Source organism: Typopeltis vanoorti, chromosome 8, assembly GCF_054136105.1.
Source record: "Typopeltis vanoorti isolate ZY-2024b chromosome 8, IOZ_Tvanoo_1.0, whole genome shotgun sequence".
NCBI classification, from domain to species: Eukaryota; Metazoa; Arthropoda; class Arachnida; order Uropygi; family Thelyphonidae; genus Typopeltis; species Typopeltis vanoorti.
The window spans coordinates 20,039,651-20,054,923 of record NC_143556.1 but is presented as its reverse complement, the minus strand read 5'-3'; the positions used below and the strand labels follow the sequence as shown (position 1 = coordinate 20,054,923).

Here is a 15,273-nt window from a genome sequence, read left to right as displayed (position 1 = left end):
ACTAACTTTCTATTTACAATTTTCCTCAAAATCAATCTGTTACGTGTCAAGACTCCAACATTATCAAATCTTATATTTCTGTCTTCTTCTTTTTACTGTATCAACCCACCTACACGTTGGTCTTCCTGTGGGTCTTTTTCGTGCCAACAATGACAGAGAACAATAATTTTGCTAATCTTTCCTTTCCCATTCTGTTCAAGTGACCATACCACCTAATATTAACTCAGCTAACATATTCCTAGATGTTAACAATGTCAAGTTCATCTCTAATATCCCAGTTTTAAATATGTTATTGCCATTGATGCCATCTGTTCACACCCCTAATCTTTCTCAGGACTTTCATATCTGTGGTCTCTAGTCGTTGATCAAGTGTTTTATTCTAACTCAGCTTTCAGATCAAAACGTTAAAATTTCTATGAACACCATCATGTATACAACTAATTTAGCGTTTTCACGAATTTCTTTCTTATTCCATATAAATTTATTCAGTTGACTTCCTACCATACCACCTTTACTAATTCATCATCATCATCATCAAATTCCTGATATGTACCCTCAAGGGGTGTACAGGATACGATAGTACAACATGAAAAATTTACATCACTACTAACTTCCTATCTACAATTTTCCTCGAAATCAGTCTGTTACTTGTAAAGACTCCAACATTATCAGATCTTATATTTCTATCATCTAAGGCACTTCGTACCGCATCAATCCACCTATATCTTGGTCTTCCTCTGGGTCGTTTTCCTACCAACCTGGCAGAGAACAGTTGTTTTGCTAATCTTTCCTCGCCCATTCTGTTTAAGTGACCATACCACCTGAGATTAACACATTCCGGGATGCTGACAATGTCTAGTTCTTTCCTAATATCCTCGTTTTTAATATGATATTGCTACTGATGCCATCTATTCACACCTCTGATATTTCTTAGGACTCTCATATCTGCGGTCTCTAGTCTTTGGTCAAGTGTTTTACTTCTGACCCAGCTTTCAAATCCATAAGTTAAAACTGGTTTGAACACTGTCTTGTATACAGCTAATTTAGTGTTCTGGCTAATTTCTCTCTTATTCCATATGAATTTATTCAATTGACTTCCTACTATACCAGCTTTATTCATTCTGTTGTCTATTTCCATATTTAATTTACCATCTTCACTAAAAATCGTGCCTAAGTAGCTGAAATGTTTTGCTCGTTCCACAGGTTCCCCGTTCAAAACTCAGTTGACATTTTCAACAATTCTACCTATTTTCATTGCCTTTGTCTTTTTAATGCTGACCTTCATACCATATCTATTACAAAAGTTATTCAATTTTGTCAGGGAATCTTGCAAACTTGTAGTGGATTTATTTAGAAGTATAACATCGTCAGCAAAAAGCAAAGAGCTAAATCAAGACTAAATAGTGATCACTTCCAATTTCGAATCCTCCGAACAGTCTGGTGTTCTGCGCCAGGGAGAAAACATCACTATTAACAATAACATAGTGAACGAGACTTTTCTTATTCCTTGCTTCTTCTCTCCATGTGAATTTGTGCACATTTTTATGTTGGAACATGGTGTTAGTAATAACCAGTCCATGTCCTGAGCATAAATCCAACAGGTATTTGCCATTATTATTAGCTTTGCTCTTTTCTTCAAATTTTCCCAAAATATTTTTGTATGTCTGACAATCATTTCTTACTCTGCTATTTAGATCCCCAACAAGGAACAACTTTTCCTTTTTCATTGTGTCAGTTGCTTTTTCTAAAGCCTCAAAAAATTCCTCCACTTCTACCTTAGTAGAACCTTCTGTGGGACCATAGGCACAAATAAGTCTCATTGTCCAATTCCCAATTCTGATATTAGCCCACATCACTCTACTTGAGACTACCTGCCATTCAAGAAGATTAGCCTCGTATTTAGTGTTGAATACTATGCCTACTCCTTCTTTTCCTTGATTGTCATTTCCCGAATATAACATTTTGTATTTATTGCTCAGAAAGATGTAACCAGTTTTTGTCTTTTTTGTTTCAGTTACCCCTATTATGTCGATCTGGTACTTATCTAATTCCTCAGCTAGCAACATTTCTTTGCCATTCAGGCTTCTTATGTTGATAGTACCGATCTTTAACTCTGGTGATGTTGAGTTGCGGTGTGCTTTCAGATTTGTTCCAGTAGCTGACTTTTCGCTGTTTGCCCTGGCGAAAACAACGGGAGCCTTGTTTAACCAGGTGACACCCCAGCCGGCATGAAATTTGGTCATGTTGTACCATCATTTTGTATATTGGTTTAAGCCAATAAGAATACAATTTGGTCGGCTAAATCCCAAATTGCCAGCTCATTCTCCTTCATTCAGTATCCAGGTAGATACTCAACAGGGTGCACCACGAGAAGGTGAGGATTGGACATTAGGTCAGAAACTCTGGTTGGTTCTCTGCATTCCTTTAAAGGCTATGTGGAGGTCTCCTCTCAATTATACAGCTTTGACCCTTAAGCACACCCTTTACTAATTCTGTTATCTATTTCCATATATACTTTACCATCTTCACTACATATTGTGCTTAAATAGCTGAAATGTTTTACTTGTTCTATAAGTTCTCCATTCAGGATACAGTTGATGTTTTCAATGTTTCTGCCTATTCTCATTGTTTTTGTCTTTTTACTGGATTTTCAACCAAACCTATGACAACAGTTATTGAATTTAGTCAGAGAATCTTACAGACTTGTACCGGATTTATTTAGAAATATAACATCATCTGCATAAAGTAAACAGCTAAGATTAACATCTCCAATTTTGATGTTATTGTTGTGTGGGATTTCCCCAATTTTCCTGATTCGTCCCTTAGGACTGGCTGAGCCCTTCCAATGAGAGATTTTAAGTATGTATTTTTGACTGTAGATCCATGTTCTCAGGCTGGTTTGCCTGTTCTGAGAGACGAAAAACCTCCGTTTCCAGGTGAAAATCTCTCTACCTCTGTGTGAGACCGGCTAACTTATCTTCAGTAGAAAGAGACCAGATAAAGGTTCTTCACTGACAGAAATCGAACCGACCAAAAGGCTTCATCTATACTGACTGAGCTACGGAGGCTTTCTCCAATTTTGATATCAGGTTTAATACCACTTTCCTCCATAATGTGATCTATATAGATAATGAGATAATTACAGATAATGAACAACAGAGGAGATAATGTACATCATTGTCTCACACTAGATTTAACATTAAACAATCTTCAATTCTAACTGATGACTTAAACTCAAATAAAGTTTAAGTACTGCATGAAATAATGCCCCATTGACACCATACAACTGTAGCATTTTAAATAGCATTTCTCCTGGCACCTTGTTATATCTACAAAACTTAAATACAGATCTTTGTTATTTTCCCAAAATTCAACTATCTGTTGTAAAGTGAAAATCTGATCCTGACAGCCTCTATTTGGCCTGAATACAGCTTGTTCTTCACCAAGCTTTTCTTCCACAATTCTTCTCAACTGTTTCTCAAGTATACTTGCGTAAATCTTACCAGGAGGAAGTCTCAGTAGGGAAATATCTCTGTAATTCTCACATTCAGTTTTATTTCCCTTTTTATATATGGGTACTATGAGAGCTCTACTCAAATCATCCAGAATTCGTCCCTCTGCCCAAGCCTTTTGAACTATGCAGTGTAGCCACTGCAAGACTTTTATATCTCCATACTTGAGTATTTCTGGTCATCTACTCCTGCTGCCTTTCCACATTTCAGGCCTTTGATGGCTTTTTCTACTTCAAGTATAGACATATATATTCCTGACTACATCCCTGTTGAGAGTTTTTTATCTCTGTGCTATCACTGCTTGTTTCATTTAGCAATTTTTTGAAGTAATTACTCCATACTTCAAGGATATCTTTTTCTCCAGTTTTCATGTCACCTCTGTCATCTCTAATTCCTTTTATAGCACTCTTTCCTCCATTTCTAAGATTCTTCCACAATTTCCAGAATATCTTGCCACCTTCTTGATATTTATTTTCTATGTTCTTACAAAAGTCTTTTGCCAGGAACTTTTGATATGCTTTCTTCTTTTCCTTCACTGCCTCTTCAACTTCTTCGCTCCACCATGGAGTTCTGATTTTTCTATTGTTGCAGACAATTGAAAATAATAGGTACTTCATAGAACATTTAAAAGATTACATAAAGCATTAATTCAAATAATGACTAACAACCAAGGAGATTTCATTATCCAAGAAAAAGTAAGTATTGAATTAAAACAATATATTGTGAGACTACTAAACAAATCGCTACCACCACTAGACAGAAACCTTAAACCTGAGGTACAACATTTAAAAGGAAATGTTGAAAAACCATCTCTGACTGAATATGAGAATTTATTAAAACACTAAAAAATAAGGTGGGAGTGCAAAGATTAGCGAAACAAATGTTCTTTGCAAATTGGTAGAAAAAGGTCAGAGGAAGAACAATATAAGGAATTTGATGATAATAAAAATTAAAGCAGTCAGCGAAATCATAATTGCAGCAGAATTTCTAAAAATTGGAGGAACACCCTTAAAAACTGAAATTAACAAACCATTTAAGTTAACATGGCAAAAAGAAGAAATCCTACTGGATTGGAATACAACCATGTTAGGCTCTACTTTTAAAAAACGATGTCTTCTACACTGGTCTATAAAATAATTAATATACCTTGCAGAAGACACAATGAGTGTGGCTTGTGCAAGGGAAAGTCAACAACTGATCATATTTTCAATCTCTGACAATTTGTTAGAAAAGATTTAAGAATCTGATAAAGAATTCATCTAGTATTGCAAACTATAAGCGAATATACAACAATGTGTACTGAAATGCCCTACGAGTAGGATATAATAAGACTTTTTAGAATAGAACAATAAAGTATATAAATGATACAACTGTGTAATCACCACCCTTGCAAGGTAGGTTTCCTACAGGAATATTCATCAAGTAAATAAGGAGATGCATCTCACTGACTTAGCACTGGAAAAGTCAAAGACCTAAATGAATAGGAAGAACATTCTATTAGCTTATGCTGATAACATCATTATCCTTGTAGACTCTTGTCAACATGCTAGACAAGCTACATCTAATTTAAGGCAAGTAAGCCTATGGGTCTTTCTATAAACCAGGAAAAGACTAAACATATGTGCATCCCAAGAAGCTATCAGAACAGATCAGATTTGGTTGGTAATAATTTTATATATCTAAGAGTTAACATTAATAGATACAGTGATATGCATCACAAGACAGAGGAGGGAATGGAGAAGGCCAATCACAGATATTTTGCAACTGTGCAATTCCTGAATTCCAGAATATTATCATTATCAAGAAAATATAAACCATTTAAGCCACCTATGTCTAACATTAACCTAAGTTTTCTGTTCTCTCTCTCTCTCTGTTGATGACCATGTTTCACAACCTAAGGTTGTGAAACATGGTCATCAACATTACATTTGAAATTACACTTATTACATTTGAAAGAATGGTACTGAGAAGGATTTTTGGACTTCTTCCATCAAAATACTGCACTATATGTATCAAAGACCCAACATTTTATTACAAAAATATAAGAAGTAAGAAGAACTGAGTGATTTGGCCTTGTTTGGAAGACATATGACCTGCACCAAGACCTCTAGTGAAAATATAATATAATAAATAAATAAATAAATAAAAAATACAAATACAAATAAAAAATAAATTAATTACTTAATTAAAAACTACATCAAAGCTATATTCTATTTAAGATAACATCAGAGAAACATTCTTTCATATACATAGTTTTCTTACAATAACAATGATGTCCTAATTCAACATGACAATTGTTACCGGAAACTGACACATAGTGACCAATATATACACATAAACTCATACCACCATCCAATACAAAAAGTAGGTGTCATTAATACTCTAAAAAACAGGGCTTTGAAGATTTGCTCCAATGAAAAAGCACAGCTTTTTCATTGGAGCAAATACTTATTATCAGCAATACTTTCCTAAAAAATGGAAAGTATTGCTGATAATAAGTATTTGCTGGTATTTCCCAAAATACCATCAACAAAATTCTCTACAAGACCTCACTAAAAAACAAAGATAAACTAGACTAAAATAAAACTATAACCATTCCATACATTAAAGGGACATCAGATAAAATAAACAGAATACTACAGAAATACAACCTTAAAGCTACCATTAAACCTGCAAAAGTAAAGAGCTTATTTAACTCATCCAAAGACCCACTCCCTCTGCTGGCCCACCCTGGAGTATACCGTATTTATTGCACCTGCAATCTACCATACACAGGAAAAACAGGATGCACAATTCCTATCAGACAAAAGGAACATAAATGACATATTAAATATAATAACTATGGTGAAGCTGGCCTTTCTGATCATGCCCTGGTCACTACTTTACATAGAATTGACTAGAAAAGCACCAGTTGTTTACATCACACCAAAACATGGTATGAACGTAAATTTAAGGAAGCCTTATCAACCACCCTAATCTTAACAATAATGATGGTCTAAAAATCCCAGGCATATGGAAGGCACATATTCTACCCAAGGAACCTTTCTCCCTAAGAGTTTAACTATAAACAGGACTAATCTAGTAACAATTGTCATGTTAAATTCTTCACTAAAAACTGTGCTGCTGTTATTCAATTTAGTTAGAGAATCCTGGAGACTACTGGATGTGCTTAGAAGTACAATATCATCTGCATAAAGCAAAGTGCTAAGTTTGATATCTCTAATTATAACATCAGGTTTAATGCCTAAGTTTGATATCTCTAATTATAATATCAGGTTTAATGCTGCTGTTGTTCAATTTAGTCAGAGAATCCTGGAGACATGTACTGGATGTGCTTAGAAGTACAATATCATCTGCATAAAGCAAAGAGTTAATTTGATATCTCTAATTATAACATCAGGTTTAAAGCCTACGTTTGTTATTTCTAATTATAATATCAGGTTTAATGCCGCTTTTAAATATAGACTATGTATTGCCCTATAAAATGTTCCATTTATCCAATTTAATTGTAGTGTTCTGAAAAGATTTTCCATGGACACCTTGTCATTCTTCCATGATTTATGAATTATTTGTCATAAAGTGAAAATTTGATCCTGACAACCACTGTTTGGCCTGAACTAGCTTGTTCTTCTACCAGTTTCTTTTAGCCACTTTTTCAAGTATGATTACATAAATCTTACCTGAAACACTTACTAGAGAAATTCCTCTGTAATTCCAACATTCACCTTCATTCCCTTTTTTCATAGATAGGTAGTAGAGCTATACTACAATCATCTGGAATTTGACCTTCTGAACAGGTACTCTGCAACACTTTTATTCCTTCATATTTGAGCATTTCTGCTTGAATATCATCTGCTCTGACTGCTTTTACACTAAAATTTTGAGAGTTTCTTCTACTTCAAGTATTGATATGTATTCCTGTTTGCATCTTTCTTGAAAATTTTCCACTACAGTTCTGTCACTGTAGTAGAAAAGTCAAAGCAATTACTCCAGACATCTAAGATATTCTAATCTTCAGCTTTCATGTTAACTTATCTTTGATTCCTTTATAGTACTCGTTCTTACTTTTCAAAGCTTTTTCAATAGTCTCCAGAACATTTTTCCATCTTGCTGATATTTACCTTCTATACTGCTCAAAACAATTAGCGGATATTTTAGTTTCTGTCAGATAATTATAACTATTGGGTACTTTAACCATTAATAAATATTTCTTACTTATGGATAGGGTGCAATTGATGAGATATTGTTTAAATAATCGATATTTATTACAAATTTAACAAATTATACATAATCAACAACTTATACATTTTAAAGTCAAATAATTTTAACAAGAATAACAACAAGAATAGCCAAAAACGCTTTTGTTAATTTTTAATAGGGCGTATAGGCTCCATTAATAGCCAAAACAGCAGTACAACTTGATTGCATGGACCAGATAAGATGATCAAACAGTTCTTGTGGGATATTTCCTCGCAATTTCGAGCTCTTGAAGCTATTGTTTTGACAAGTCTTAACATGATTTTGTACGCAGTTGCATGTTCTACACTGTTATATATTAAGAATATTTTAAAATAAATGTGTTACATTTTAAAACCATTTTTATAATTTTATAATTTACAAGAAGACCAAAATATCCCTTAATTGTTTTGAGCAGTGTATATTCTTACCAGTCTACCCCCTTTGACTTTTGTTTAGCTACTTTAACACACAGCTTAACTCTCTTACATTTTTCTCTGTAATCTTTAGGGCATCTGCTAACTTATTTGCTAGGAACCTTTAGTATTTATTTAGTATCTATTATTTAATTTCCAGGGTTGCTTCTTTAATTTCTTGTGTCCACTTAGTGTTCTTATTTTTCTATCCTTATAGACACCACATGCCTCCCTAGCTGAATCGATCAATGTTTTCTTCAGAGTTTGCCACAGATTCCAAAGTTTGGTTCTTGTTTTTGAACTGTTTCATTCTTTCTTCAATAATGTTTGTATAGTTGAGTCTACAGTTTACTTGTAAAAGGTGCTCAACTTTAATTCTTTCAAAAACTTCTCTACATACTGTTCTTTTCAATGTGCTATTCCGTTTTATCATACTTAAAACTAAGAGATGGTCACTTCCAATTTCAAATCCTCTGTATAGCTATCCTGAACCATCATGAAGATATCACTATTAACACTAACATAGTCAATAAGGCTTTTCTTATTTCTTATAATGACTAGTCCATATGTTGAGCAGAAATCCAGCAGATACTTAGACCATTATTATTAGCCTTGCCCTTTTCTCAAATATTTTCCCAAAACACTTCTATATACCTGGTGGGATTCACTTCCTACTCTGCTGTTTATCTCTCCAACAAGTACCACATTTTCTTTATGTAAGCTGCCTGCTCTAGTGACTCAAAAAATTCCTTGACTCCTTACTTACGAGATCCTTCTGTGGGACCATAAGCACAAATAGGTTTTATGTCCATTTTCCCATTTTGAAGTTTGCCCACATAACTTTACTTGAAATTGACTTCTAATCAAGAAATTTATCTTCATGGTTGGTGTTGAATGCTTTTGCTACTCCCTCCTTTTCTTGATCATTATTGCCTGAATATAACAGTCCACAAAAAAAAAAAAAAAAAAAAAAGAAAAAAGGATCAAACATGTTTAGTGAATTTTAAACCATTTTTCAGGCACAAAAATTCTACCATCAACTTCTATAATTCAATATCAGTCTGCTAATTGTGTTTGTTTTTACTTTAAACCAGTGTTTCTCAACCTTTTTTGGATCATGTCCCACATCAACGTCTCAAAGATTTTGATGCCCCCCCCCTAGCATAATAGTCCGCCAAATTCTGAAAAAGTATAATATAAATATGTCTAATATAAAAATGTACATGTACATTTTCTAATTGCCCTCCAAAATATTCAAATTGCCCCCCTGTGGGGCATACGCCCCACGTTGAGAAACACTGCTTTAAACCATTTATTTATCCTCCATCATTTCTATTTTACATCACTTATTTATTTTTCCAAAGTACCATGTGGAAATAATTGGCATTGAGACAAAGAAGACAAACAAGTAAGATCGTACTAAATATAGGATGTTCTTTTTCAGACAATAATGAACAAAGAAAGGAAAGAGAAGTGATAGCATTCAACACCAAACATGAAGATAAACTTCTTGATTGGAAGGCATGCGACAAAGTGTCCAGAGAAAAGCTTTTTAAAACAATACAATTATATGGGGTGAATGGAACATCATACAGAGCAATACATAGTCCACATTTAAGTTTTCAGTCAGCACTTAGAATTGTAGGAAATACAAGAAGATGGTTTGATCTGAAATCAGGGGTAAGACAAGAATGCACATTATCTTCACTCTTATTCATCATCTATATGGATCACATTATGAAAGAAAGTGGCATTATGCCTGATATTAGAACTGGAGATGACAAACTAAGCTCTTTGCTTCATGCAGATGATGTTGTACTCCTAAACACATCTAGTGCAAGTCTCCAGGATTCTCTAATTAAATTGAATAGCAGCTGTAACAAATTTGGCATGAAAATCAACAGGAAAAAGATCAAAACTATGAAAATAGGCAGGAACATAGAAAACTTCAGCTACTTTGTGAATGAAGATCCTACAGAATAAATAAAATATTTCAGCTATTTAGGCACAGTTTTTAGTGAAGATGGCAGATTAAATCTGGAAAAAGACTACAGAATCAGCAAAGCTGGTATGGTGGGTAGTCAGCAGAATAAATTTATATGGAAGAAATGAGAAATTAGACAAAACATCAAACTAGTACTATAAAAGACAGTGACAGTGTTCAAATCAGTTGTAAGTTATGGATCTGAGTTGGGTTAAAAATAAAGCACTTGATTGAAGACTAGAAAGCACAAGATATGAACATTCTGAGAAAAATTAGGGGAATGAACTAATGGCAGAAGATATTAGAAAGGAACTTGACAATATTCAAGAATGTGTCAGCAGAGCTAATCTAAGGTGGCAAAGGCCACTTAAAAAGAACTGGTGAGGAAAGGTTAGAAAAAAACAGGTGTTTGATGGCAAGAAAGAGACCCAGACCAAGGCCTAGGTGGACTGATTCAGTCAGAAGTGCCTTAGAAGTACAAAATGTTAGATATGACAATATTGGAGTGCTCACAAGTAATAGACTGATTTGGAGGAAAATTGTTGATAGGAGATTAATAATAATGTAAACTTAATCATGTAGTGCTGTCATAGTAACCTGAACACTCCTTGGATGTACACATCAAGAAATTAATTATTATGATTTTACGTTCATAGTCAAATGTTTCAACTGTAAACAGAAGGAATAACTCGGTCATCCACAATGCCTACAATTCCTGTAAGTAACCCTGAAAGATAAATTAATGGTTCTACTTTTGATTTAAAATACACAACTGCATTTTATGCCTGAATTATATGCATTTGGTAGCAGCTAAATGGAAAATTATTTATGGATGATTCATAAAATACTAAGCTTTTATATATAACTTGTAGGGAACTGAATAAGAGTGGCATGAACCAGGTTGAGAAACTTCTGAATAACAATGGAAGATACTTACATGCAATGCTGCATCACTACCCTTCTCAAAAAAGGATACATTATCAGAATTATCAGTAATTCCATCTCAAGAAAAATAACTTAATTCGAAGAGTTGCAACTATGATAAAGGAATGGGTACAATCTGAAAGGAGTACAAAAGACATTAAGACAAGCCTTGCTGATTAATTTGTTTGAAATTAATCAAAAAGAAAACCACCATTATAAAGATGTAATCACTCTCCTATACATGAAGATGGTTACAGAGAGAACAGTACTCTCAAAAACTAAGAATCAAAGTTGCCTTCAGTCCATTATAAGATGTTGTCTATTCTTACATCAGACACTTCTCTTAAAAAAAAAAAAAAAAAAAAAAAAAACCAGCATCATACTATATATATATATATATATATATATATATAGTTTAATCCTTTATGCGAGTGTAAGCAAACAAAGTTTGCACCTGAAGTATCTTCAGGAGTGGGGCAACTCATGGCAAAGGAAGACTGAGTTCTCATCACTTTCCTTAGTATCCCATAATGCAAAGCACATCTCCTTGTAGATATGTATAATGCTGTGCATTATGGGGAGAGTCACTACCCAGACTGGTTTCGACCTTTATTGAGGTCTCTATAGTGGGAGCTAGACCAAGAGGTGATATCAAAGTTGAAGCAATACAGAAGTCATATTTCCATATGCCAGTTGGCAAAAGGTGTCACACCTCATTATTAAATTATTCTGGATTAGATAAAGATGTTGGAAGTTTTTTTCACTTGGTTAGACTATAAATTATATATTTAGTTTAATCCTTTATCCAAGTGTAAGCAAATAAAGTTTCCGCCTGAAGTATCTTCAGAAATAGGGCAACTCATGGCAAAAAGATTGAAACCGGTCTGGGTCGTGACCGTCCCCATAATGCATAGCATTATACATGTATGCAAGGAGATGTACTTTGCATTTTGGGATACTAAGGAAAGTGATGAGAACTCAGTCCACCTTTGCCATGAGTTGCCCCACTCCTGAAGATACTTCAGGCACAAACTTTGTTTGCTTACACTTGGATAAAGGATTAAACTATATAATTTATAGTCTAACCAAGTGGGAAAAAACTTCCAACATCTTTCTCTAATCCAGAATAATTTAATAATAAGGTGTGACATCTTTTGGCAACTGGCATATGGAAATATGACTTCTGCATTGCTTCAACCTTGGTATCACCTCTGGGTCTGGCTCTCACTGAAGAGACCTCAATAAAGGTCGAAACCGGTCTGGGTAATGACCCTCCCCATAATGCACAGCATTATACATATCTGCAAGGAGATGTGCTTTGCATTATGGGATACTAAGGAAAGTGATGAGAACTCAGTCCGCCTTTGCCACGAGTTGCCTCACTCCTGAAGATACTTCAGGAGCAAACTTTGTTTGCTTACACTTGGATAAAGGATTAAACTAAATATATAATTTATATATATATATATATACATACACACACATATATATATACTGATGTCCAAAAACCTAAGGACAAACACTATTTCTGAAGATTATAACTGCCTGTGACAAGTAGCCTTATACACCCAAAGGCCTGTAGTCTGCATTCCTTTATCTCCAGCTGATTGTAGAGCATGTTTTTAGTGGTGTTGTATCCATAAAAATTAGATTAGACACCAATGTGCTAATGAATTCTTTACAGATGAGAACCATTTTAGTCTTTCCTCCAACTTTAGACAACACTTGATCTGGTGCAAACATGACACTGCTTACCATCGCGAGAATGTTCTTGAAAGAGAGATACAGCAGTGCTGGGGGGTCATGGTGTGTGTGTGTGGAGGCATTATGTTTAACGAATGCACAGAGCTACAAGTGCTAGAAAAAGGGATTAATTGGTGAACACTATTTCCACTAAGTTCTTCAATTTCATGTGTGACTGTTCCGTGGTGCCAAAGAATTCATTTTTATGGATGACAATGCCACACCATATTGTACACAAGCAGTGGAGATACATCTGGAGACCAAGGATATTAATCAAATCGATTAGCCAGCAGGTTCCCTAGATCTCAAGCCTATAAAACTTGTTTGGATGCAAAAAGTGGATGCACTGCTGCTCAAAATTACCCTCCAGAAATCAAACAAGACCTTTTCCTTGCTCTGAAGAAGGAGTGGGCCAGTTTGCCTAAAGAGCTCTGAATCACTTAATGCTAAGCATGATATGATGTTGTAAGAGCTGAATCGCAGTTCTGGGTGGATATATTCCATACTGAAATATCTCTCCACATAATTTTGTCAAAGCACTGTACATTTAACTACGTCTTTAGGAAATTTGTAACTTTTGCTAAAAATGTACTGCAATTTGTATGAAATTTCTAACACATTTTTTGTATAATATAAGTTATTAGTATGCCATCAATAAATTTATGTCCACATTTGACTGTAGTCATGCAAATGTTTTCATATACATTTCATAGCTTTTGGTCGCTAGTGTATACACTGTATATACAACAAAGCTATGTAGTAAAATAAGTAAGTTGAGAAAAACAAGAACAACACACACTATAAAACAGTAGAATCATATCATTTAGAATGATTAAACTAAAAACAGGATACACTTCCACATAGTGAAGCAAACCAAGTCATCTTAACTGCATGAGAGTGACTAACTGCTGTTTTTGTTATTACTATTCATAGTAAACCTGATAATTTCCACACTTGTTCAGGAAGAAGATGATCAGAGTACCAGCAAAGTGAATAGGACAATAATAAATAACATATATGTAGTAATATACTCTGTCAAAATTTACAACTTAGCCAATCTCTAATTTTAAAATTCTAAATTTGAGAGGTAGTAATGAAAAAAAAAAAAAAAGAAATTAAATGAAAAACGTTAAAAAATACCTCAATATATTTTCTATACAACATATACTTAAGTGCTCCATAACTTCTTTTAGAACATAAATTAGGACACTCATCTGTAAGGTTAAAATTCAAGAATTACAAATATGCACAATTGTAATAATCACAAAATATTAATGAGAAGATATAAAAAAAATCACAGTGTAGTATTGATTACATGAAAATCAGTCTGACAGGTCTTAATCTGATGAACTGCAGCCTACCCACAGTACTCAAATTTACAACAGATTTTTGTGGATTGGATTCACATAAAGAACAGAGCAAAGTAACAGTGTAAGAAATTTTATTTTTATTATTATTTTATTTTTTTAAGTCACTCTTTACCATTTTATGTGTGTATATCATGCTATCATCTCTAACCTAATTTTACTGTGACAGTATCAATTCATCCAATATAGTTGAAATAGTTGCATAACTTGGTATGCAAAACATAAAAATTATATATATTATTTTAAGTAATAAAATAATATAAAAAGGTATAAATAATATAAAATAAATCAGTAATCCCATACATAAAAGATTATTAGACTTACAATGCCCTGCAATTATGGATGAGTTGAAGATGAAAACATTAATGTTAAGATTGCATAAAAATTACTCAGAGAGATAGATGATTCAATTGATTGCACATCTTTTGGAAACATACAAGATGTAAACAATGAGCTAATTTTTTTTTTCAACAGGTGGAAAATAATATTTAAAAAATATTTTTTATTAAGTTTAAAAATATTATTTTATTAAAGTATAACATGAATATTAAATACTAAGTTTAGTTTACAGTACAGTTTACATGGATTTGTAAAATATATTTGAAAGAGTACCATTTTTTTTTATGGTATGCACCTTCATTTTTACAGGTTAAAGTAATTGGGAGCAATTGAGGATATGGTGAGAAGAGCATCAGACAAGAAAGAATGATTATTGGAATGCTACAGCAGTTTTAGGTCCTCTCCATCTGTGTTTATAGCCATCTTATCAACAAAAGGATGGGAATAATAATGCACTAGTAGAATGGGTGTGGCCAAGGCATCATTAAGCTAGAAACTCTACTCAGATAACCAAGCATTTTTTTTTTTTTTTTTTTTTGTTAAATATGATTACAGATCCTTAATAATAAAAAAAAGGTAATGACATCACACTAGTTTGTTTGTTTGAGATTTCTAATGGAACTAAAGCTATGATGTCACATTTAGAGCCCAGGATATCACCTCTAATTCTCATCATTCTCTCATTAGATGTTTGATAATTTTGAATTCTTTTATTTCTTCTGTGGGGTTTGTATCCAAACTTTGAGTTCCAT

The 15,273-nt window shown here is 33.6% G+C and overlaps 1 protein-coding gene across 6 annotated transcripts in view; it reads right to left on the bottom strand.

The window, feature by feature from the left end:
• The window catches only part of LOC150103803 (exonuclease mut-7 homolog), a 317,319-nt gene that overhangs the window by 230,363 nt on the left and 71,683 nt on the right, over nt 1-15,273 (bottom strand). For all 6 annotated transcript variants that reach the window (XM_090396546.1, XM_090396545.1, XM_090396544.1 and 3 more), the window contains one exon: nt 13,956-14,029. In XM_090396546.1, coding sequence (XP_090252672.1) covers nt 13,956-14,029 — 74 coding nt within the window. The remainder of the gene's footprint in view (nt 1-13,955; nt 14,030-15,273) is intronic.